This window comes from Aedes aegypti, chromosome 3, assembly GCF_002204515.2.
Source record: "Aedes aegypti strain LVP_AGWG chromosome 3, AaegL5.0 Primary Assembly, whole genome shotgun sequence".
NCBI lineage: Eukaryota > Metazoa > Arthropoda > Insecta > Diptera > Culicidae > Aedes > Aedes aegypti.
In genome coordinates, this window is record NC_035109.1 from 406,086,850 (window position 1) to 406,112,307 (window position 25,458).

The 25,458-nt window shown below is 39.0% G+C and overlaps 1 protein-coding gene across 9 annotated transcripts in view; it reads right to left on the bottom strand.

Moving 5' to 3' along the window:
* The window catches only part of LOC5568580 (protein kinase C, brain isozyme), a 332,166-nt gene that overhangs the window by 163,302 nt on the left and 143,406 nt on the right, over positions 1-25,458 (bottom strand). For 8 of the 9 annotated variants that reach the window (XM_021855855.1, XM_021855848.1, XM_021855849.1 and 5 more), the window contains exons 3-4: positions 11,916-11,947; positions 11-93 (exon numbers count right to left, since the gene is read on the bottom strand). In XM_021855855.1, the coding sequence (XP_021711547.1) occupies positions 11-93; positions 11,916-11,947 (115 nt within the window). Of the gene's footprint in view, positions 1-10; positions 94-11,915; positions 11,948-25,458 lie in introns of those variants that run through there. The other variant, XM_021855856.1, reaches the window with a different exon arrangement.

Here is a 25,458-nt window from a genome sequence, read left to right on the forward strand (position 1 = left end):
ATCAACTTACGTCTGAGTCTGCTCCTTTATCAGCTCCGGGACATTTGAACGTCACGTACTCGTGGCATCGTTTGTGGACGACGAAGGAACAAACTGGAATGGAATGAGAAAATTGGTTGATCAAAAACGTTTCATACATTTTAGAGAAGCCAGTTCGGATTTAGTAACAGTAGGCGGGTTGGGAAATAAACAACTAAGGGACGATTTGTATTGCTGTGTGCGTTTGAAACGCAAATATAAAATGCGGGAACACCAAATGCGGTAAGATTTTTAACAAGGAAGGCGAAGTCAAAGTTTGATTTTCTTTGTTAGGTTGGCGGTGATATCGAAGACACATTAAAGACCTCCATGTCCCTTGCAGTTTCCCAAAATTTTATGGCTCATAAGGTAATCTAGAATGCCGTGAAAAGTGTACTGCGATCTGTCAAACTTGGGTAGGGAAAGTGGTGATAAAATGAAATCTCAATGATTTTTTATCATGCACGGACGTTTCAGAGCATAAATCGGTGTGTTCGGGTTGATACGGAGGTCAATTTAAGTGAAAATATCAACGAAAACTGAGAATTTAGAAAATCACGTTTTAAAATTAGAACTGACGTAACTTTTCGCTCGGGGGTCTTGAGGTTTTTCAGTGAGGTGAATATCGTTATGATATGATGCCAATTGTGATATTTTTAAATTTCTTTTCAAATGGGTTACAATCCTTAATGGATATATTTTCGGATATGCAACGAAAATTTTCAAAAATATTTGTTTTGCTCACGATTTATGCATGATGTTCATTTTACTCACATAGTGCAGGGTAAATGAACATTTTGCCTCTTTTTTTTGCTAGCGATAAAAATATGTGCAAATTTAGCTATTTTAGTCCGAATTCGTGTCGCTGCTTTAGATAACATCCCTACCCTTGATGTTGTGCGCTAGAACTATAGAAATTGCTCGTTTTCCTATAAGAAACAAGATGATATCCTTAAGGTGTTCATTTTACCACCCGTTCCCCTACCTTTTGCACTACCGAGGGACCGAATGCAGTACTAGAAGTGGTACCCAATCTGAGTACGAGTGGGACGGACCTGGTGATATGGCTCATGGTTGCTAACCGCATTTGAAGTCCAGTTAGCCAAGGTTTGCACGTCAAACGCAAACAGCAAATAGCTGGCAACACTGAGCAGTGTTAGAAGTGATATTACCTATGAGCCAGTATCATGAAAGCTATGGGCGCAGTCAGAGGTAGGTAAGAGGCAAAACCCCTACTTAATTTATAGATTCCCTTTTAAAAACATTCCTTTAAAACAAATAAAATTAAATGTTAGTATAATTCAATTGCTTCGTTTGCTCCGAATATCTTACAAAAATCATTTGAAGATGGATTACGATAATAATCGCATAGAAATTCCCTAGCGAGTTCGCTACAATCAGGTTGGAATTTTTCCAAGAGTACTTCCAGAAGTTCTTCAATTGATCCTACCAAGAATATTTAATGGACTTTTCCAAAACTTTTGCTAAAAAAAATTCAAGAACTACTATTCAAATAACATATTTTATGAATCTTTAAAAAATAGTCTTACAAATGCAAGAAATTGTTTCTTCAATGTATGACGGTTTCTTGCAAAGAACCGAAATAGCATGCAACACATTTTTCAACTAGCTGACCTCCGAAATTGTTTTGAAAGTTAGTATAAATCTCGACTCATTTAACACCCAAACCTCATTTTACATTCAGAGTCGGGGATACGTAAAAAGAGTTTTTTGTAAATTGAATCATCACGTAAATGGAATTGAAGACCGTGAAATTCATTTTGTAGAAAATTCCTTAGAAAAATATTAAATAGACTACAAGCAAGAGTTGTTTGCTATGTCAGCTGTATAGAATTTGTCTTGGTGATCTAGGTCAACCAAGCCTTCAGATCTACAAGCGTAACCACTGACCTTACGGAGGATTAGAAACAAGGTTGTACCCTGGGAGGGAGGCACAGATACTACACACGAAATATGACACAAATTTATTTCAAACTGCAAGAAAACTCCAGCTTGCCAACGACAATCAAGGCAGACTTGATGAAAATCGCTAGTTTTCTTTTGTTGTGTACCTTCGATCGTTCTGGACAAACATGGAAAAAGGGCCAAAATTTTATGTGCATTTAATTTTTGTTTTTATCGGAAAAAGTAAAATGATGCGTATTTCAAAACTTAATATTCAATCAGAATAAAAGGTGCTATCGTGACATTACTTTTCAATAAGCATAAACAGCTTTTCAATCGATTTTTTGTCACATTTGATAAAATGCAAAAATTTGCAAAGCGCGTAAACTTTTATCATGTTTGTCCATTGTTTGAGATCTGGGCTCACAATGACAGTTCGTGACAGCAGAATCTCGGCTCACCTTGACGCACATAAATTTCGTATCGGTTTCTCCCTCCCAGGTTGTACCTGTACGAACTTATATAATTACACGCTACCAGCATTTTTTCAACAAAATTCAGATTTACTAAGCCTAACTAGTGATCTCTCTATGGTTTAGAAACAACATCTACAGTCATTTAAGAGAAAATATTCTGCCTAGTTTAGCTCAATGATCGTTCATGGTTATAGAAGAACTTCATTGAATGCAGGCGTTTAGATCTACAAGCGTGACCAGTCTTTCAGAGGATTAGACACAAATTTGATACCCATACGGGCTTATATATTAACACATACTATGACTATTAAAGGTTACCCAAGAACTACTTGAAGTAAAGGTTATCATGTTATCTCAGATAATCTAGTTGATTTATCGTCAAGAGATTACTGGTTACATTTGTTGATCTGTAGACCCTGGCTCAACGGAGTACTTGTAAAACCCTAGAAAGATGTTATACTCCAACCTTGATATCACATGTTTGTTTGAGTCTGCTTGAGTATGGACCTTATTTATAAAACTCCGAAAGATTTCTGGTTACTTTGGTGTTATTTCCGGCTTCTATGGCCACTCCGGCTTCTCCATGTTCCATAGCCCATTCGACCAATCAAGACATCACCGTCTACTACCAGAACGTCGACAGTATGAACAGCGATATTGACTGTTATTGTATTGATATCTCGCTCCATCTTCGAATACTGTTCGGTTGTTCGGACTCCCCATAACAACAACGGCGTCTCAAGGATCGAGTTTGCTTAACGATGGTATTTGAGATATGCGCTAATAGACGTATAAGAAATTAGACCGCTAATGTCGCTGCTAATCGTGTGACCAACATCTAGTACGCGCATTTTGGAGGCGGTACACAAAGTGTCAAACTTAACCATAGTAACCAGCTTTCAATATCAAAACATTCACTCTGCCGCAATCCCGCCATCGCGAGCGTGAGGTCTGTTTTGTTTTAGCAATAGATTTTCCGTGTGCCTTGAGCTTTTACTCTACATGCAGAAAATTGTGCCGGCTAGGTATGTTGTTCCAAAATTCAACATTATTTGTACAGATGACCATACAAATACATGGAGTGACGGCTTCAAATGGGATGGTGACCAAAATTGGAAAGAGACTTGAAGCTTGAAAAAGAAAAGATTACGAGTTCTGCCGACGATATGAGCGTCTCCGCGTTAGCCAAAATTATGAAGTCACAGTTTGCTTCCTACAAGCAGAGCACTGTTGAAGAGATACGTCGGATGGAATACTCTCTTCAGGCTCAAATGAGCCAAAAAGCTACAACTGATCTACTCAATACCGTGGAGGTGAATAAATCAGAATATTTGACGGCCATCGATAGAAGCATGCGAGCAAATGATCTTGTCGTGAGCGGTGTTCCATTCATCACTGGAGAAAGTTTGGCTAATTACTTCGTCACCTGGTGTCGTTCTCTGGGATATGCTGTAGAAGCCGTTCCATTGGTCGAAATAGAACGGCTCGCAAAAGGTACACCAATGAATGGAAAAGTTTACATGATCCTGATTCAATTCGCAATTACCGTGCAGCGCGACGAATTCTATGCACGTTATTTGCGATCAAGGAAGCTGTCTCTCACGGACATTGGGTTCTCAAGTGACCGACGCATTTTCGTAAACGAAAATTTGGGACCAGTTGCAAGAGAGCTCCGCACGAAGGCTTTGCAGATGAAAAAGAAAGTTGAAATATTTGGAGTCTACACAAGGATTGGTGTCGTGTACATCAAGATGACTGCCAACGATCAAGGAAAACCCGTATCATCCGAGATTGATCTTCAGGGGCTGCTTTAACCCTTCCTCAACAGCTATTGTTTAATCCTTGCATCCCATCCTTTTTCCCGTGTTTCCTTCCTAAAAGTTAAACACCGTTGCTGTTGCTGTTGTTGCTGATGCTGCTCAGGTGCCGATTGCTGCTGGGAATGCTGGATTTGCTAGGGGATGCCGATGGCTGCTACCGATAATTGACCATCTCTAATCGTGGTTTGTAATTCAACTCAAGTTTTTGCGTCGTACATGAATTAATACATAATGATTGAATTTTTGGATATAAATTCTTTAGTTTGTAGTCAGCTTCTTGTACTCCTTACTTATTTCCTCTTAATCGCTAAGATCAAAATTTATCCTAATGGCTAGTAGATCTGGTAGAGATGCCTCTTCGAATTGGTGTTTGCCAGGGACCGTTATGAAAAGTGCACTCGTTAAAAATAAACTCTCAGTGTGTTGTATTAACAGCCAGAGTATATGCGCTCGCAAGTTTTGTTAATTAGACGAACTGCGTCAAATAGCTCAAACGAGCTCTGTTGACATTATTTGCGTAATAGAGACATGGCTTAATGAGAAGATCGACGATTCGTTGCTGACAATCGAAAGCTATAAAATTATAAGGCATGATAGAAAAGGAAGATTAGGAGGTGGTATCACAATTTTTATTAAAGAAGCAATCCACTTCAAAGTACTCGAAAAATCATTAGATAAACCTGAATCGTCTTATTCTGAATATGCGGTAGTCGAGATAGTTACTGGTTCTGAAAAATTATGCCTTGCTGTAATGTACAACCCACCTGTCGTAAACTGTGCTCTAATATTTGATGAAATATTATCTAGTTATGGCACTCAATTCAACGACATACTATTTGTCGGTGATTTGAACACAAATTTGCTGAACCATAATTCAACGAGAACAACAGAACTTCTAACATCAATGTCCATTCATGACATGTTTAGTATCGGATCCGAACCAACCTTTTTTTATAACAACGGCTCATCGCAGCTCGATCTTATGCTTATTAATTGTAGATCTTGAGTTCTAAGATTCAACCAAGTCGATGTCCCATCATTTTCAAAACATGACATGATATTCGTTTCGCTCGATTTCGACACAACTCATACACCTAAAAAAATTGAATATCGCGATTACAAGTCCATTGATATCGATAGTCTCATTGATGATTTTGATTCTCTAGATTGGTTTAATTACTATCGTTCAAATGATGCAAATTTTCTTCTTAGTTTTTTCAACTCAAGTATTTTAGCATTACATGAGAAGTACGTTCCTATCCGTTCATTTGTTTCAAGGAACAACAAAAACGAATGGTTCAACAGTACAATCAGTAAAGCAATTGTGGATCGGGATTTTGCTTACAAAAGATGGAAAAACTCGAAAAGCCCCGATGACCTAAATCTATTCAAAATACTGCGCAATCAGGTAACCATGAAAGTTCGGCAATCTAAAAAGTCACATTATGAAAGAAAACTGTATACTAGTTTACCTTCCAAAGAACTATGGAAAAGATTATAAAATATTGGTGTAACTAAAACAGCAAAATCACCCACAAATCTGTTCAACTCAGACGAAATCAATGCCAACTTTGCTAATAACTTCACAGATAGTAGTGATGAATCTGAGGTCAACAGTATCTTCAACGAATCTTTCAGGAGAAATCGTTTTTACTTTGACCAAATCAATGAAATTGATGTCGTCAATACTTTTTATCACACAAAATCTAATGCTATAGGACTAGATCAACTTCCAATTAAATTTCTGAAATAAATCAATCCATTGATAGTTAGACCTATTGCGCATTTGTTTAATTGTATTATCGCCACTAGTATATTTGCGGATGAATGGAAAAAATCCAAAATAATACCATTCAAGAAAAAGGCTAATCTAAATTCTATACAAAATCTTCGTCCAAAAAGTATATTGTCAGCGTTATCCAAAGTTTTTGAACGAATCATCGAGGAGCAAAGTCTGTATTTTTATCAATCGGGAGAATTTGTTGATTTCACACCTATCTGGCTATCGTGCCAAACATAGCACAAAAACTGAAAGTCTTCGATGACATAGGTCTTGTCATAGATAATGGACGACCAGTCGTTTTATTGCTTCTTGACTTTTCGAAAGCCTTTGACACCATCTCACACCGAATTCTTCGTCGCAAGTTAACAGAAAATTTTAGTTTTTCCAGCCACGCAATTAATCTAATAAAATCGTATTTAGTTGGACGAACCCAAACTGTTTTGAATGACGGGGATCTAGTTATCTCCCTATTTCTTCCGGTGTACCCCAAGGTTCAATTCTGGGACCTATTCTCTTTTCTATATACATTAATGACCTTCCAAATGTTTTAAAATATTGCCAAATCCACACATTTGCAGACGACGATCAATTGTATTTTGGATGTTGCGATGATTCTTCGTCAATAATATCAAGAAAAATCAACGAAGATCTTACAAGCATTGCTGAGTGGTCGATAAGGAATAAATTATTATTGAATGCGAATAAGACTTGTGCTATATTTCTAAGCGATTCTCGATTTAATAGTGTCCTTAAACTAATTTTGAAAATAAACAACACTGAAATTAAATTTTTAGATCAGGTAATCTGTTTGGGAATTACGATTCATTCCAGTTTTAAATTTGATAATTTCATATTAGGTCAATGTGGTAAAATTTATGCTAGTCTACGAGTTGTCCGAGCGGTTTCTTCTTTTTTAAATGTCGATATAAAGCTCAAACTCTTCAAAAGTTTAATTCTTCCACATTTCATAGCTTGTGATTTTATTCTTTCGAAATCTTCAATGTACGCTGAATCTAGATTACGAATAGCTCTTAATGCTTGCATTAGAGTAGTATTCGGCCTTGATAAATATTCTAGTGTCTCCCATCTTCAGCATTACTTGTTAGGATGCCCATTTGACAAATTTGCTCCATTAAGATGCTGCTTATTTTTGTTTAAACTTGCGACACATAAAACTCCAGGTTACACAGCGTAACAAAAATGACATTTTTGCGTGTTTCAAGGATCAAATTATGTGTCTCTAGTAGAGTCGCTGAATTTGATGCCGTTTTCAGAAATGTTCTAGCACGTCACAATTTTTAGCTACAGGTCGCCAAAGTTGTACAAAACACAAGTTTTATCAATGTTTACATGAAATTTAAAGTATAATTTATCAAACTTTTTTGTGATTTAATCCATCAATCATGCAAAATAGAACTTGAACTTTCAGTCTAGATATAATTTGATTGTAAATTTTTCCATGAAATTCAGTTCAAATCGTTTTTTAACATGCTTGCAGTCTCCATATAAAATTCATCGTTTCTCTTATATGGCATAAGACAATACTTTTCAGAACCACCAAAAAATAACATTTTACCAGCGGAAGAATTATGAACTTCGTTAAAAAGTATTGTTCAACACATGAAGTTTGAATTTTGTGACAAATTAAGCAAATAAATTGCTATACAAGTTGGAAAACTTGTATGCAAGTTGGCTGAAATCGTAAAATTTAGCATTTTCAACAGTCAATATCTCAAAAACTAGACGTGCCATGATATTTTTGAAAATGGCAATGGATTCAGCAGCCCCTAATTGAGTAAATAGTGGTATTTTGGTGCTTGAGACAAAAACGTGTTCCGCAGTGTTATTTATACGAAAAACTAAAGCCTTTGAGAAATTCCCGTGCAAAAAAATATGCTATTCCGCGACACAACACATCCTCTTATGGCAATTCCTTTTTCGTGAGAGGCATCTCCTATTGGAATTCATTACCCAATGATATAACCCTTGAGAGTTCTTTATTTGCGTGTAAGAGGAAATGTACGGAGTACTTTAATAGCTTGAAGTTGTTTTTAAGATTGTAGTTGTTTTTAAGATTGTATAAATTTTTGAAATGTTTGAATTTTTATTTTGAATTAGTAATGGTAAACGACACACCTTTCTACGCATTCCTAACATTATGTAACAATTCAAAAAAACGCTAGTCTTATGTTACGAATTATAAGTGAAATAAATAAATAAATAAATAAATAAATAAATAAATAAATAAATAAATATATTGTGTGGCAGGGTGATAGGTCATTTGGCATAAAGTCGTTTGGCATAAAGCCGTTTGGCATAAAGCCGTTTGGCATAAAGCCGTTTGGCATAATGGTCATTTGGCATAATAGTCGTTTGGCATAATGAGTCTGAAACCAAGAATTTCTCAATTGTTCGTTTTTACGTTTCTATTGAATTTTTCTTATGACATCAAGCTTGTTGCTTGATACAAAATTACATTTTATTCAACAATCATTCGCTCTTGAATAAATTTACCGAAAGTATTTTATTATTTATCCAGAAATTACCCTTCTTTCAAATATTAATTCTTCTTTTAAGTTTGGCTATTGGAACAAATTTTTGCACTGAAGATTTATATATATTTAGCATAAATTTACCCTTCTTTTATTTGTTCTTTTTTTTCTAAATATGATGTTAACCATAATTATAGGTATGAAAACTGTTGATTTAAAATTTCAATAAATTTTCCTTCTTTTATGCATAGGCTGTTCTTTGGAGATATATTTTTTAGATATTTTTTTTTTTGTTTCCAACTGACAAAACGGTGGCAATCAATAACATTGATCTGCTCAAATTATCAGAGAAATGAGAAATCGATTACTGCAGTTACTTCAATGGGTTGTGCTACTTTTCCCCAATGTCGTTTTCCCGAATTCCAGTTCCCCGAATATCCCGTTTCCCCCACTAGCCCACTTCCTGGAAAAGTTTTTAGCACTCATAATTGTCGTAACTTTATACATTCTGAGGTGGTAAACAAACTGACCATCTAATATGCACCGTTCTTTATTTAATTGGCGGTTCTTTCGAGTTTCACCATCCTCAGTTTTTTTGCTAACATGTTTATAACCGAGAATGGCAAAATACTTCCTTCTTTTGACTGTTTATCGTCCTTTCTCGTCACCACTTTTCGGGGAAAAGTAGCACAATCACTTTGATGATTCTGAACGCACTTTTTATGTCTTTTCGTTTGATTATGCCGCAATAATTTTTGGCGTCCATTCTTCTATTGGTTTAATTATAAATTCTGCCTTCTTCTAAAAATATACTGTTCTTTATATTTATACTGTTTCAAATTTTATTATTTTATAAAGCTAAATGTTAACCATTATTATATTTTGTTGTTTTATTTCAATCACAAAATTTCCCTTCTCTCGAAAATAGACGATGTTTTGGTGTTTCATATTCATAGAATTTATATTGAACCATTCAAAAGTTTTGCCACATATATTTTGTTTAAAACATGTGTTGTTGATTTGATCTATGCTGTGAAAAGATTTTTTTGCGTTAAAGCCTCAAACATTTTACACCAAATATAATCTGCTCTCGTATAAAGGCTATTTTTGCATTAAGTCGCATTGATAGATCTTTGGATTAGAGCTTTGATGTTTTGCAAAAAAAAATCCATTCTTTTATCAAGTAATTATCATCGAGTGTTACGTCCAAACTGGAACAGAGCTTGATCTACAGCGAAATATTCTATGAGCGTTCCCTTGATGAATAACTGCGAACTTTCTTTGCCAATTTACTGTTTTCAAATATGTATATCGCAACAAGCTCAAAGATACTCTTTTTTCTGAGATGTAGAAACCCGTCACGAGTTTTAGTTAGTAATGCTCTCTAATTTCACAACAAGTTTTTAAATTCTTAAGGCCGGTTTGCTACTGACAAGAAAAGGAATCGCCTATCTCGATGCGTGGAAAATTTCTCCCAAGAAATGGTCAAGAAAATCACTTTTTTCTGATCGCAGTACGCAGTTGAGAAGAAATGTCACTTCAAAGGGGACTCTCTGTAGGAAATTTCTTGACCCTTTCAGTCAAGGAATTTCTTTACTTTTCTTGAGCGAAACAGCATACTTAGCTTTAGCTTGGAAAATCTCTGAACGAACACCACGCTTGTTTAGAACCTACCAATTTTTTTTGCTATGGGCTCGGTAGTGTTGATCTCGGTAAAAGCTTAAAAAATGCCGATATTTATTTTAAGTCAATCGTTATGCCAAACGACCATTATGCCAAATGACCATTATGCCAAACGGCCATTATGCCAAACGACCATTATGCCAAACGACCATTATGCCAAATGATTTTATGCCAAACGACCTTATGCCAAACGACTTTATGCCAAACGGGATACAATCGATACTCTATGCCCTGGGAGTCGAGAAAATTTCCAACCCGAAAAGATCCTCGACCAGTGGGATTCGAACCCACGACCCTCAGCTTGGTCTTGCTGAATAGCTGCGCGTTTACCGCTACGGCTATCTGGGCCCCTAGGAATGTCACATGCAACGTCTATAATATCTATGATGATAATAAATCTTCGAGCTGTTTAGTGGAATACCTATAAGTAGATGAAAAGCCTAATTTAGTACTATACCATTGAATTCCACTAGTGTTTGTATCCTTTGACAGATACGCGTATTTTGACCTCAACTGTAAGACCGTCTTCAGTGTCGTGTACTAGACTCGACTTGTATCTTTTAACAAATAGGAATATTTTGACCTTAACTTGTCGTGTACTAGACTGGACTAGTCGAGTCTAGTACACGACACTGGAGACGGCCTTCAGTTGAGGTCGCAATACGCGTATCTGTCGAATGATACAAACTCTGGTGGAATTATGTGGTATAGCACTAAATTTAAATTTCATTTATGTATAGCTATTCCAGCAGATTTTTTCTGTAAATTCTTTAAATTTCTTGCATGCTTAACATTATGTTACTGCTAATGCCGCCTACTATAGCGATTCTGTTTATATTCACAATTCTGTTTAGTTACAATACTTTAAACAAAATTTGGATGACTACTTTCAGTATAGGTACAGCGATTTTCAATTATTTCATAAAGAGATGTTTGTACTATCAATAGTTAGGCTAGATTTTTCAACCACAAATTCAGTTCCTATAATTAACATTTTTTCATTAACCCGTACAATTTTATCCGAATACTTTTTAACTTTCCAAGGCAGCGGTCAAAAGCAATGAAGAAACACATTCCTGCTCTCTTTAGCAGCGTGCCAACCAAATTCCACCAACTGACGAACCATGGCCCAACATCCTAATGAGTGCTGATCCATCAGTACATCGTGCCTCACCCGGTCGGTCCCGAGTGAATGAGTGGCGAGCCGACATTCCTTTTGATCTTTCTCCACAATTCATGGATGGCCTTCTGCCGGGACGAAACGAAACAAGCACTTGGATCGCTTTCTATTAAAAGCTCGGTGCAGGACACACCATCACTACGGGGATATAGGGTAGATGTACCGGTATTTGTCATAAAAATATGACGAATACTGTTGCAGGTGACCCAATATTCGCCATCCCAATTCCCAACAAATATTTTATGTTTTTCCTGCTCTACAATAATTAAATGCCTGCTCAAGAATGTGAACTTGACGCTAATTAAGCATATTGACAGGGGAGCCAATACTGGTACACCTACCCTAACACAATATAACGAGCCGTGAGCACCATCTGTCCCCAGCAGGACAAGCTCGTTGGGTGGGAGGGACGGTGGAGTCTATTAATAATTCCGATATTTTCCCCGATGATTATCCTTTCCGTCAACCGCCGCCTACTGCCACACAACTCGCACACCTGTAGAATCGCTCCAGCAGCGTTAGGAAGTAATTGACGACGAGGTGGTGCACAACACTTACCTTGACATTGAAAGCCTTGCTTGCCAAATCCCCTGGAAAGCAGAAAGGAGAGAAAAGGAAATATTTTTATTAAACATTTTTTGTCATGGTTGTTTATGCTGTATATTTAGATAGCGGGGTACGATGAAATTCTTCATGCTTGCGGTATGAATTATTTATTCTCATCGGAGGTTTTCTTCGCCTACTTAGATAATGGAAGAGCAAGTTATGTCATGGCACACTCAGCTTCGATCAAGTTCACATCCCCTAAAAACATGTGTAGGTAAAATATAAGTAAGTTACCCGAGCAACACACATGTTATAATTGTGTATTATCGACTAATATATGACTAATTTTGGTCATATATCAGTTGATAATACACTATTATAACATGTGTGTTGCTGGGGTAATTTTAATCAAATTTTCACTTTCATCAAACAGGCCATCACTGTCAGCGAGGTAAATTAATGATACTTCATCCCTAACCTCATGTTCATCGATTGTTTGAATTCGTAATCAATGGGCAAAGGTGCGTCTCCATCGTTTTGGTCCAATAGTAGTAAGTAAATTATCTAATCCCTTTCCCCTTTCCTTCGTTGGATGGCATGATTGTGATTTATTGACGTAACCAGTAGTCATTTGTCACCTGTACACAGTCCTGAGTAAGAAAAGCGGTCAGTGACTCTAGGGAATCACACGTACCAGGGAAGTTTAACGCACTCTTCCTGCCCGACAGTAAATCAAGTGCTTCGAACACACAATTTTACCAAAGCGGTCCCAAAGATAGGTGTGTCCACTGGACACTGTCCAGCAAATTAATATTTATTGGAGTAATTTCCCTAAAATACTGCTAAATAAAGAAATAGATGTTACATATCCCGAAAGTTTTCATTTAGCTTCCAACACTGCCTAAACAGAAAGAAGATAAGCTTAATGATGAAATTCAAAGCTCGAAAAGAAAATGAAAACCGAATTTATTATTATCACCCTTGTTCTTGTTTAAAGCGGATTTAACTTTCGATCGAATCCATGGCCTACTTGATTTTGCTGGAGTATACGAGAATGAAAAACAGTTTTTGATCGAAATATAATTCGTATGTTAACAATAATAGGGGAGTATAACGTTTGACTCTACTAGAGTTTGTAGTCTTCGATAAATACGTATATGTTGACCTCAAAAGTAAAGTTGTTTTCAGTATCGTTTACTAGACTACTCGATTTTAACAAACGGCACTGAAGACGACCTTACAGCTCAGGTCGAAATACGCGTATCTGTCAAATTTTGAAGTGATCTATAACATCAATTCCACCCTAGCAGCGTTTCGTAATATCCCGATGGTACCTCCACCCTATCAGCGCAAGGAATATCCTCTGACGACAGTATGATGGAAAGTGTCGATGGAATTTTAATAACTTTCGTCACCCGGCCCGGTATACCGGGCATGCCATCGCGCTCTCCGTCTGGCACTCATCCAAGTAGGCTGGGAGAAGAAGAAATTTTTGCTTCCCAAGTGCCACCGCCTACTACGACTACCGAGGGTGGGCCCCTTGCAAAAACAAGGACGTGAGAAAGTGCCGGATTTTGGAGAAGGCCAAAGTACTTAACCGGTTGATTGATTTCGGTAATGATTTTCAGCATTTGATGTAGAGAGCGCGCGTGCGGGGGAAGAGGTGGCTCAAAATTACGATGAACTTCCGAGCACTTGAAGCACCAACTTTATCGGCCTTGCTCAAGGTATGTACTGAAGTGTGCTGAAGTGTGCCTATCGTCACTACTGGCAAACGGTTGCCGCGAATTATCGTTGTTCGGGCTTCGATAACGAGAGCAAACAACTTTCGGCACACAATCAATTTCGATAAGAATGGTACGTTGTTTTGGTGTAATCAATGGGCTCTGATGTTGGTTTGGTAGTCGATTGAATTTACTACCGAACCATGCTCAGGTACGCAAATTGAGTAATATTATATCTGTAAACTCCAGTTATCAGCGACTTCTCTGGCCAACGATGCTGAAATCAGTAGTTGTATAAAGGGCCCAGATAGCCGTAGCGGTAAACGCGCAGCTATTCAGCAAGACCAAGCTGAGGGTCGTGGGTTCGAATCCCACCAGTCGAGGATCTTTTCGGGTTGGAAATTTTCTCGACATCCCAGGGCATAGAGTATCTTCGTACCTGCCTCACGATATACGAATGCAAAAATGGTCATTGGCATAGTAAGCTCTCAGTTAATAACTGTGGAAATGCTCATAAGAACACTAAGCTGAGTAGCAGGCTCTGTCCCAGTGGGGACGTAACGCCAGAAAGAAGAAGAAGAAGATAAATCCATCCATGCAGAGATAGAATAGAACAAGCAAAACACGATGGAGGCCATGCTTAGGCAACAGAGGTTGCACAAGAATCCGACTGAAATCCAACATTTCCAACAATAATGAGCAATTAATCATTATCCCAGTAGTTTCCTTGAAATCAAAGGAATAGGGTCCTAAAAGGTTAAATGAAAATTTGTTTTTATAAAATAACACGATAGAGCATGTTATAGCAACAACTTCAGCAATTTTCTCCGCTCAAATGACGGCTATATCACATTAAAACTTTAATTTTTAAAAAGGGTTCTTATCCTCGACACTTTTGATCATGTTTGATGTTCACTTAGTCGACAAAAACGACACAGGGGTTTTCCTTTTTAACACAACAACCCCATCTGAAATTTCGAAAGGGACACGGAAAACAAAATACCCCCAAAATTTGAGTTTAAACCAAAAGGTATGACAAAATCTCAAAGACCGAAAAAATATTGTTTTTTAAACTTAAATCCGCGAAAATCATTTAAAAATTGAGTTAACATGTTTTTCTTGTCTGAACTTAAGCGTTTGACACTAAAATTGAGGCAGGGTTTTAGAACCCTATTCCTTCAGTTCCCAATGATATCAATAACCAAACATACTACTTATATTATAGTGTTTGACTTGTATGATAATCTTATGATAAAAGCTCTGAAATTTGTTCAAAGTCTAAAAATATCTTCTGAATCCAAAGCCTTTTCGAAATTTCGAAACTTATTCGAAACAAGTCGTCCAAAAAAGAATCATTTAAGCATTACAAGAATTTCTAAGATTCATGTTTTTTCCTATACGACAAACGCCTTATATACTTTACAATTTAGAGTCCGTCAAAACTATGGAATTATGGAACTTTTAGAACCCTCTCCTCTTTCGAAGACTTCCGTAGATTATCGCTAAACGGGCGCATGCTGCTCTTTGCAGTGGAAATCTATGAGCTATGTCACAATTACTCTCAGAGTGCTTTCTTTGACAAAGATACATCTATTCTTTATTCTTTCATTTTCTTTCTACTTTACCAATTTAGCCATGGAAGCCCTCATAACGAAAAAGACAAGAGAGAGCTAAGAATGCTATCTAGAGTACCATGAACACCTTAACAATGCGATTTTTTTTCTTGCAATATGGCAAAAATTAAGAAAACAAGATTTTTTTTCAAAATTTGGTAAAATTCCAGTGTCATAATATTTTTAGCAGAAAAAAAGAAGATTGATTGGGTTAGAGGCACCACCACCGTAGCAATGGAATATTATACATTGTTTTACACAGAATAATAGCATGAATCATAGAGCACATTCAAATGAGAAAGCTACATTCATTGTCAAAATAATTTTCCTCATAATTTTTGCTGTCAATTTCCCTCGTAATGTTTGCTCTTATACACCTGATTTGGCCAGGGTATTCATTGTTTGGCCACTCTCATGACAAATCAATGTGATTGGTTCACGCCGAGCACCTGGGATCGAATCCCATCCCCGAGATAGTCACTTATGACGTAAAGGTAGTAAAGCCGTTGGTCCCGAGATGAACTAGCCCAGGGCTAAAAATCTCGTTAGTAAAGATAGAAAAAAAAATGTGATTGGTCAATATAGGAATTCAAGTTATGTATAATATGTAGCTGAATTTGGTTCTGGTGGCCTATGTTGAACAACGTAATTTTCATTGTGAAAACAAATTTCTGCTTAGTTTCAAATGTTTTTCTACATAATATAGGGTAATTTACGGCTTCGGCACCATTCGACATTTATCGGCAACCAAATTTCAAACGTCAAATACACAGTATTTTTCAATCGATTCCACCCCATTACCCCGAATCCCATTACCCCGAATGCCATTAACCCGAACGCCATTACCCCGAATTCCAAAACCCCGAAAGACCCATCACCCCGAATGACATTACCCCGAATTCCAATAACATGGGGTAATGTCATCAATATCATCTTGTCAAGCTAATTGTAAATTCGGGGAAATAGCATTCGGGGTGGTGAAATTTGGGGTAATGGTACATTCGGAGGTAGGTAGGTAGGTACATTCGGAGTAATGGAATTCGGGGTGATGGCATTCGGGGAAATGGCATTCGGGGTAATGGGGTAGAATCTTTTCAATCAAAACACACAAATGAAAACATTCAAATGATTCTTTGTTCTGTCTGTTTCCCGCTGACGAGATTTCCGAGACTGAACAAACAATTTCACCAGAGGTGTCATCAATTCAAATAAACACGACTAATTTGGAGCTGCCGAAAAGATTGGCCTGCAGTTTTTAACGGTTAGTTGCCGAAGAGAATGAGGCTGCCGACAATAGTCACATGGACATAGGAAGCACTGTAAAAACGTTTCCAAAAAACTTTCAACAATTCTGTAAGTGTGAATCGATAGAGGATTGAGCAGCGCATAAATTTAAACAGACGAACACCTTATCTGTCTGCTTGCAAAGAGAGCGCCGCACAGTGGTTCCATTTGTTCTACGAAGCGGTCATAAATCATTTTACTCAATATCCGGTGGCAAATACCATGAGAAATCGTCAAATTAATTATTTTTGACTGTTAAAACTCCGTCGAGGTTGATGTAGTAATTCATATCACTTCGAAAATTCTGATTAGGATGCGGAGATCATAATACGATGGCTCTGTTATATGAATGATTATATGTGCGTAAAACCGACTTTGCAATTATATTTCCTTCCGTGTCCAAAACTAACTAAAGTATTTAATACCTTGAAAAGGACCATGAAATCTCTACATTGAAAACAATATATCAGGATTATTTTTTTTTTTTTCAACTTGAGAAGATTCCCTGCTTAGAGTTGCTTCACATGCTCAAAAGCCTAGTTTTTAGTACCGTAAAACGGGGTAACTTTGATAGTGCGAGACCCCCAACATACTAAACGAAATAACGAAGTTTCTGTCAATTCGTTAAGAAAAACGAATGCAAAAGTGAAGAGTATTAATATTACACTTCATGTCATAGCTATTTTCGTTGCAATCAAGTGCATTTGAGGATTTTTATGCAAATATTAAAAATTTACAACATTTTAGCATTTTTGCAACGCTTACAAACAATCTGTTCTACGACCACTATTTGATAAAGTCATAATGAGTTCGTCCCGTACCCATGATAACCTAGTTATAGTAGAACATGAATTCGGTCTCAAATCTCTTAGCGAAAACCATTTTTACAAACTGGGACCATTTTTGTAATCAAAGTCAGAAATTTCCATACAGCGTTAAACGCCTAGAGGTATGCAACACCCTATAAATGTTCCGTAATTCATTCAATCTTGTTCGATGTATACTCCATTATCAAAGTTACCCCAAAACAGAAAACCGACTTTCGATTATATGAAAAATTATATATCCATTCAGAATAAATCTTTTGGCAATCTATCAAGTGCAATCGATAGCTAGGATGTCAGTACTTGTTTTAAAAATATAAATTGTAATTCTTTGAAACAGCATGCATAAATATTGAAGTTTTCTTCGAAAAAACTATCAATGTTACCCCGTTTTACGGTATGTGGATATAAAAAGCTATTGAACACTTTTCTAAGTGCCGGAGATGTATATACCAAATAAATACTTGAAATATTTATTAATTGATAAAACCAATTTCCCATCAAATCTCTACCAAAAACAAATAACGAACATGTCACCTAATGTAATTAACCCTATGTTTAAAATACTTAAAACTAAGAAATAATTAATGAATTATTTGTTAATATATTGTTGCTTCTTAATATATTTTTTAATCTCAGTTTTATTTTTTAGTGCTAGATCTATAGATACTGGTACTTTGTTGAAGATCTTGTGTTGATGTACAAAATAAATAACATTTTCATTTTGTTCCTCCTACACTTTGGGAAGTCATGTCAAATATATTAGAATGGCTGTTGTTCCATTACTAATATATAAGGATTTTATTATCTCAGCGCTCACTAAAACTACTCATCAAATCAAAGTACAATGTTGCAAGTTTATTCATAGTGAATTAAAGTATTAGTAGTGAAAATTTAATTATTTTGTCTATTCATTCCAGTTAGCTACAATTATACTGGCATGTAATAAATTCTTTGAATATTTTTATCATTGCCATTATTGGTAAAACTAACAACTTTGAAGGCACGCTGCTAACTTATTTGCAAATATTTGCAGCTAGAACCTTCACAGGTTCATTTTCCTACTCAAACATGATCATGTGAGGGCTGAAGTTTTATTAAATGTGATTAAGAACATATTCAAAAACGCACTTCGAAAAAAGTGATGTTGTTACCAAGTGAGTAAATTTCTATCCTCATTAATCACATCAATACTGACTCCTGGATGTCACATAACACTCTAAAATGTATTGGAAGTGATAGATATACATCTGTACTAAAGTTCTGTAATCTAAACTAATTGAAAAATCAATTGATTTTGATTTGCGAAGACAATGAACAAAGTGTTAAAATCGCTCAATTTTCAACGTATTTTTAACACATGAAAAATACACTCCATCATTCATAGCCCTACTATGAATATTATACAGAATCGCCATCAATATTTATGTTTTTACTATCTTGAGATCATAAATGATCCATGAAAAGGTAAAGGAGTGATAAACAAGACAATTTGTTTTTTGATTTATGACCTATGGGCGGTACCACTGTGCGCCGCTTACCGCGGCTAGAAAAGCTGAAAAAAAAAACAATTTTAACGTGGACATCCTTTACTAATCGGGGAAGAATGTTACTGTGTCATCCATTATTATCAAAGACCGAGTATACCTCTGCATCTTCATGGCTGTCATGGAAAGGAGTTTTTGTAAGCGGGAGGAATTCAGAAGCTACACTGAGAAGTATTTGGTCCATCAGTTGTGTCGCTTACTCCAGCGAGAGCAAGCGATGGGGCCGGAAGCACAAATAGTTTGTAAATATAATATACAATATATTCGTTTGGTAAGTTGGTTCGGTTCATGGGACATAGATCATAATAGTCTTCTATCAGTTCACAAAGAAAACGACGACACTGTTTCTGTCAAATCATTCAAAGCTTTTTATAAGTACAAAAATTGAAGTAAAGGTATGCATTCTTCAATATGTATTATGTAAAACATGAACTATAGAACGCCAACAATTGGAGTGTCGAAACAATCATTTCCTTTTTTATAAATATACAAACGCTATATACAGTTGTGTTCAGAATAATAGTAGTGAACGCCGATTTTCATACAAAATGCTCAACTTTGCCATGCTGTAACTTTGTTACCCTATGAGCAATCGGCATGAAAGTTTGGCAGTGAACTACAAATATACTCAATTTCATCATCATACAATTTGAAAAATTTTACATTACCGGTTAAAAAGTTAAGCACCAGGTGAAATCGCGCAAAATAATAGCAGTTTTTATTTTGTAAATTTTTGTTCAGCAACAATTTTGTAAAAAAATCACCTAGTGCTTAACTTTTCAGCCGGTAACGTGAATTTTTTTTTAATTTTATGATAATGAAATTGAGTATATTTGTAGTTCACTGCCAACATTTCATGCCGATTGCTCATATAGAAGCAAAGTTAAAGCATGCCAAAGTTGAGCATTTTGTTTAGAAATCGGCTTTCACTACTATTATTCTGAACACAGCTGTAAATATCGCTTTTACGGTGAAGAAGTGTGTGAATATATTTCACTCATTTGAAAAATAAGCATACAACGAGCTAACCAATTGATAATCCATCGTCGACAAGGACAAAACGAAATAAAGACATAGCAGTCTGGCTCAAAATGGATACCACTTGTGATACTACATCCAGTGTCTTGGTACCGAGTACCGAGTGTTATACTTAAGTTTGACAGATCGTAGAAATTTTTTTTTATATATATTTTGCTTCATTAACTTTCGTGCCACAAAATTTTGGACAGCTGCAAGAGACATGAACGTCTTTATTTCTTCTTTAGTTAAAATCCCCTATGATAATATTTTCAGTAATGTTCTTGTACATTTCATAAATTTCTAGTAATTATCTTGCATTTGAATTTGAATATATCTTAAATTGAAGTTGTTAAGGTGAAGATGAATCGAAGCCAATCTTGTAATTTTCAAGAGCACGGATCTAGAGAACCAAACATCCCTTTAAGCTGAAAACTAAATCGATTGGTCACCAGCTGGTGGTGACCAATCGATTAGGTTTTCAGTTCAAATGGATGTTTGCTTCTTCAGATCCGTGCTCTTGAAAAATTGAACTTTGGCTTCGATTCATCTTCACCTTAAAGATACAAAGGTTGTTTCCCAAATCTAGTGCAAACTTTTAACTCAAGGCCGAAATTTGAATCTCTTTTGAGAACTCGGAACCAACAGCTTTATTTCTCTTCCGAAAGAAGTCGTCACCATAACGATACTATGTCGAAGTGAGAGCTACTAAACTACATCAGGCTCGTTACAGCAACGCCGATATACTGTGATGCTCTATCACTTTAATTAATAGTCAAATTTGGTTTAATTCACTTTTTGTTATAATTCAGTTCGGTTTTGGTTAAGAAATTCACAATAAGGTTCTATAGATTTAATATAATTTAGTTTTCCGCGACTTCTTCACGCAGCGTAGCAAAAACCCGCCATCCTCCACTGAGTATGGCGTCAGTACTCCCGATTCAATCTCGCTCTCTCCTTTTCCCGTTCAGGCTCCCACCAGGGTTCAATCCATAGGGTTACAGCTCCCCCCTCCAGCAAACGCAGTGTTTAATGAAGTTTGCGGCTGCCACGGCTGTACAAACGGCTTCAGAAGGTTGATGTGAAACATGCCCCTCGCTTTTCCAGATTCCTTGTGGTGTAGCATAAACACATCGTCATGCACCACATCCTTTATTTCATATGGTCCCTCGTAAACATCCAGAAACTTTTTAATTATTGCGTCTGCTTCCGATGACATTGGATTTGCCTTCAGTAATACCAGATCTCCAGCGACAAATCGTTTTGTTTGCTTCTTCGCCCGCTCATTTCGTTTGTCCGCTTTCTTCTGCAGGATGATTCGGATCTGGTCGTAATTGACGGGTGACCGTTCCGAAGGAGGGAAACTAAACAGATTTTGCAGAGCATCCTTTGCCGATTTTCCAAATTGTAGTTCATAAGGGGTTGAGCCAGTGGATTCATGATAGGCACAATTGATCCAACAACTGAACTGGTGTAGATTCTTTGCCCACAACCGATGATTGACTCGGCAATATGCTCGGCATAATCTAGATAACTCTCTCATGGTTCGCTCTACCGGGTTGGCTTGAGGGTGTCGTACCGATGTATACACTAAGTGAATGTTGCTACTTTTCAACATCCTTACCCAATATTTTGCGGTGAACTGAGTACCTTGATCGCAAAGTATCGCCAACGGTTTTCCTAGCTCTTGCATTCTTCTCTGGCGCGGTAAATGGCTGGGCATGGCGTACCATTGGTACCTCGTACCTGCAGGAATAAAATAGACCCCTTTGTGCGGTCCTTAGCCTCTTGCCCAGCAACTCCTATCCCTACCTCCTCGTGGTACTGGCCGGGGTACGAGTAACCTTGGGGAAGATCGGGTAACCAACCCCTTTGGGAACTTTGGTCGTATGCTGACAGGGAAGGGGGGGTTTGCTTCTGCAAACCTGGAGCGTCTGTACTCCACGTTAGGAGCGGCTCACAACAGCGTCTGTTCCCCATGTCAGGGGCGGCTGATCATCGTCCGTGTGCCAGAGAAGGACTCTAAGCTAAACTGCACACTATGGCCCTCCGAACATTTAGGGGGAATGGTCCTCCGGAAATCTAGGGGGTTGGTGTCAGGCCCTGCAAGCCAACCGTAAAAACACATCAGCACAGGAACGTCAACGAGAGAATACGGACCGGAACAATCGGCAAAGACCACAGCGACGAAAATGGACTAGTGATTGGAAACTCGGTACGTGGAACTGCAAATCTCTCAACTTCATTGGAAGTACTCGCATACTCTCCGATGTACTGAAGACCCGCGGTTTCGACATTGTAGCGCTGCAGGAGGTGTGCTGGACAGGAGCATTGGTGCGAACGTTTAGAGGTAATCATACCATTTACCAGAGCTGCGGCAACACACGCGAGCTGGGAACAGCTTTTATAGTGATGGGTGATATGCAAAGGCGCGTGATCGGGTGGTGGCCGATCAATGAACGAATGTGCAAGTTAAGAATCAAAGGCCGATTCTTTAACTTCAGCATAATCAACGTGCATAGCCCACACTCCGGAAGCACTGATGATGACAAGGACGCATTTTACGCGCAGCTCGAACGCGAGTACGACCGCTGCCCAAGCCACGACGTCAAGATCATCATAGGAGATTTGAACGCTCAGGTTGGCCAGGAGGAGGAGTTCAGACCGACGATTGGAAAGTTCAGCGCCCACCGGCTGACGAACGAGAACGGCCTACGACTGATAGATTTTGCCGCCTCCAAGAACATGGCCATTCGTAGCACCTATTTCCAGCACAGCCTCCCGTATCGGTACACCAGGAGATCACCTCAGCAGACAGAATCGCAAATCGACCACGTTTTGATCGATGGACGGCACTTCTCCGACATAACCGACGTCAGAACCTATCGTGGCGCCAACATTGACTCCGACCACTACCTGGTGATGGTGAAACTGCGCCCAAAACTATCCGTCATCAACAATGTACGGTACCGACGCCCGCCCCGGTACAATCTCGAGCGGCTGAAACAACCGGATGTCGCCAATGCGTACGCGCAGCATCTTGAGGCAGCGTTGCCGGATGAGGGCGAGCTCGATAGGGCCCCTCTTGAGGACTGCTGGAGGACAGTCAAAGCAGCCATTAACGACGCTGCCGAAAGCGTTGTCGGATATGTGGAACGGAGCTCAAGAAACGATTGGTTCGACGAGGAGTGCCAGGAGGTTTTAGAGGAGAAGAATGCAGCGCGGGCTGCAATGCTGCATCATGGTACGCGGCAAAACGTGGAACGATACAGACTGAAGCGGAAACAGCAAACCCGCCTATTCCGGGACAAAAAGCGCCGCCTGGAAGAGGTGGAATGCCAAGAGATGGAGTTGCTGTACCGTTCTCAAGAAACGCGGAAGTTCTATCAGAAGCTCAACACATCCCGCAAAGGCTTCGTGCCGCGAGCTGAGATGTGCCGGGATAAGGATGGGAGCATCTTGACGGACGGACGCGAGGTGATCGAAAGGTGGAAGCAGCACTACGATGAACACCTGAATGGCGCAGAGAACACAGGCACAGAAGGTCAGGACAGCGAAGGCGATGGCTACGTCAGCACAGCGGACAGCGGAAATCAACCAGCTCCCACAATGGGGGAAGTTAAGGATGCCATTCAACAGCTCAAGAACAACAAAGCCGCTGGGAAGGATGGTATCGGAGCCGAACTCATCAAGATGGGCCCGGACAGGTTGGCCGCTTGTCTGCATCGGCTGATAGTCAGAATCTGGGAAACGGAACAGCTACCGGAGGAGTGGAAGCAAGGCGTTATATGCCCTATCTACAAAAAGGGCGACAAACTGGAGTGTGAAAATTATCGTGCAATCACCATCCTAAACGCCGCCTATAAAGTGCTATCCCAGATTATCTTCCGTCGTCTATCACCTATAGCAAACGAGTTCGTGGGAAGTTATCAAGCAGGTTTCATCGACGGCCGCTCGACAACGGACCAGATCTTTTCCGTGCGGCAAATCCTCCAGAAATGCCGTAAGTACCATGTCCCTACACACCATTTGTTCATCGATTTCAAGGCGGCATACGATAGTATCGACCGCATAGAGCTATGGAAAATCATGGACGAGAACAGCTTTCCCGGGAAGCTCACAAGATTGATCAGAGCAACGATGGACGGTGTGCAAAACTGCGTGAAGATCTCGGGCGAACACTCCAGTTCGTTCGAGTCTCGGCGGGGACTACGACAGGGCGATGGACTTTCGTGCCTGTTGTTCAATATTGCGCTTGAAGGTGTTATGCGGAGAGGCGGACTTAACAGTCGAGGCACGATTTTCACGAGATCCGGACAATTTGTTTGCTTCGCGGACGACATGGATATTATTGGGAGAAAATTTGAAACGGTGGCAGATTTGTTCACCCGCCTGAAACGCGAAGCAACAATAGTCGGGCTAATGGTGAATGCGTCGAAAACAAAGTACATGCTGGTTGGCGGAACTGAGCGCGACAGGGCCCGCCTAGGAAGCAGTGTTACGATAGACGGGGATACCTTCGAGGTGGTGGACGAGATCGTCTACCTCGGATCCTTGTTGACGGCTGACAACAATGTTAGTCGGGAAATACGAAGGCGCATCATCAGCGGAAGTCGTGCTTACTATGGGCTCCAGAAGAAACTGCGGTCAAGAAAGATTCACCCCCGCACCAAATGCACGATGTACAAAACGCTCATAAGACCGGTAGTCCTCTATGGGCATGAGGCGTGGACTATGCTCGAGGAGGACTTGCAAGCTCTTGGGATTTTCGAACGCCGAGTGCTAAGGACGATCTTCGGCGGCGTGCAGGAGAACGGCATGTGGCGGCGAAGGATGAACCACGAGCTCGCTCAACTCTACGGCGAACCCAGTATCGTGAAGGTAGCTAAAGCTGGAAGGATACGCTGGGCAGGGCATGTTGCAAGAATGCCGGACAACAACCCTGTAAAGATGGTGTTCGCCACGAATCCGGTCGGAACAAGAAGGCGTGGGGCGCAGCGAGCTAGGTGGATGGACCAGGTACACCAGGACCTGGAGAGCGTGGGTCACAGTCGAGGATGGAGAGAAGCGGCCATGAACCGAGGGAATTGGCGAAATATTGTTGGCGAGGCTTTATCAAGATAATTGATGTAAAGCCAAATAAGTAAGTAAGTAGCATTCTTCTCTCCAGCTTTCCCCAAAGTACGTAGGCTGTTGGCTTTTTCACTGCGTCTAAAGTAACGTACTTTGTGAATACATCAATCATTACAAATATATAACGTACGCCGGCCGGTCCTGGTGGAAGTGGACCAAATAAGTCCACCGACAACAGTTCATTTGGCCCATCTGGAATTATGCTACGTCGGGTACCGTGTAGCCGAGAGTTCATGGGTTTTTTGCGTTGGCATATAAAGCAACCACGTACGTAAGCCTTAGCATCTGCTCTCATGCCTGTCCAGTACACTACATTATTCATTGCTTGAACCGTTTTTTGTAGCCCATAGTGACCGGATTGATCATGATAGAAACGCAAAACTACTCCTATCATATTCCTTGGTATAACAATC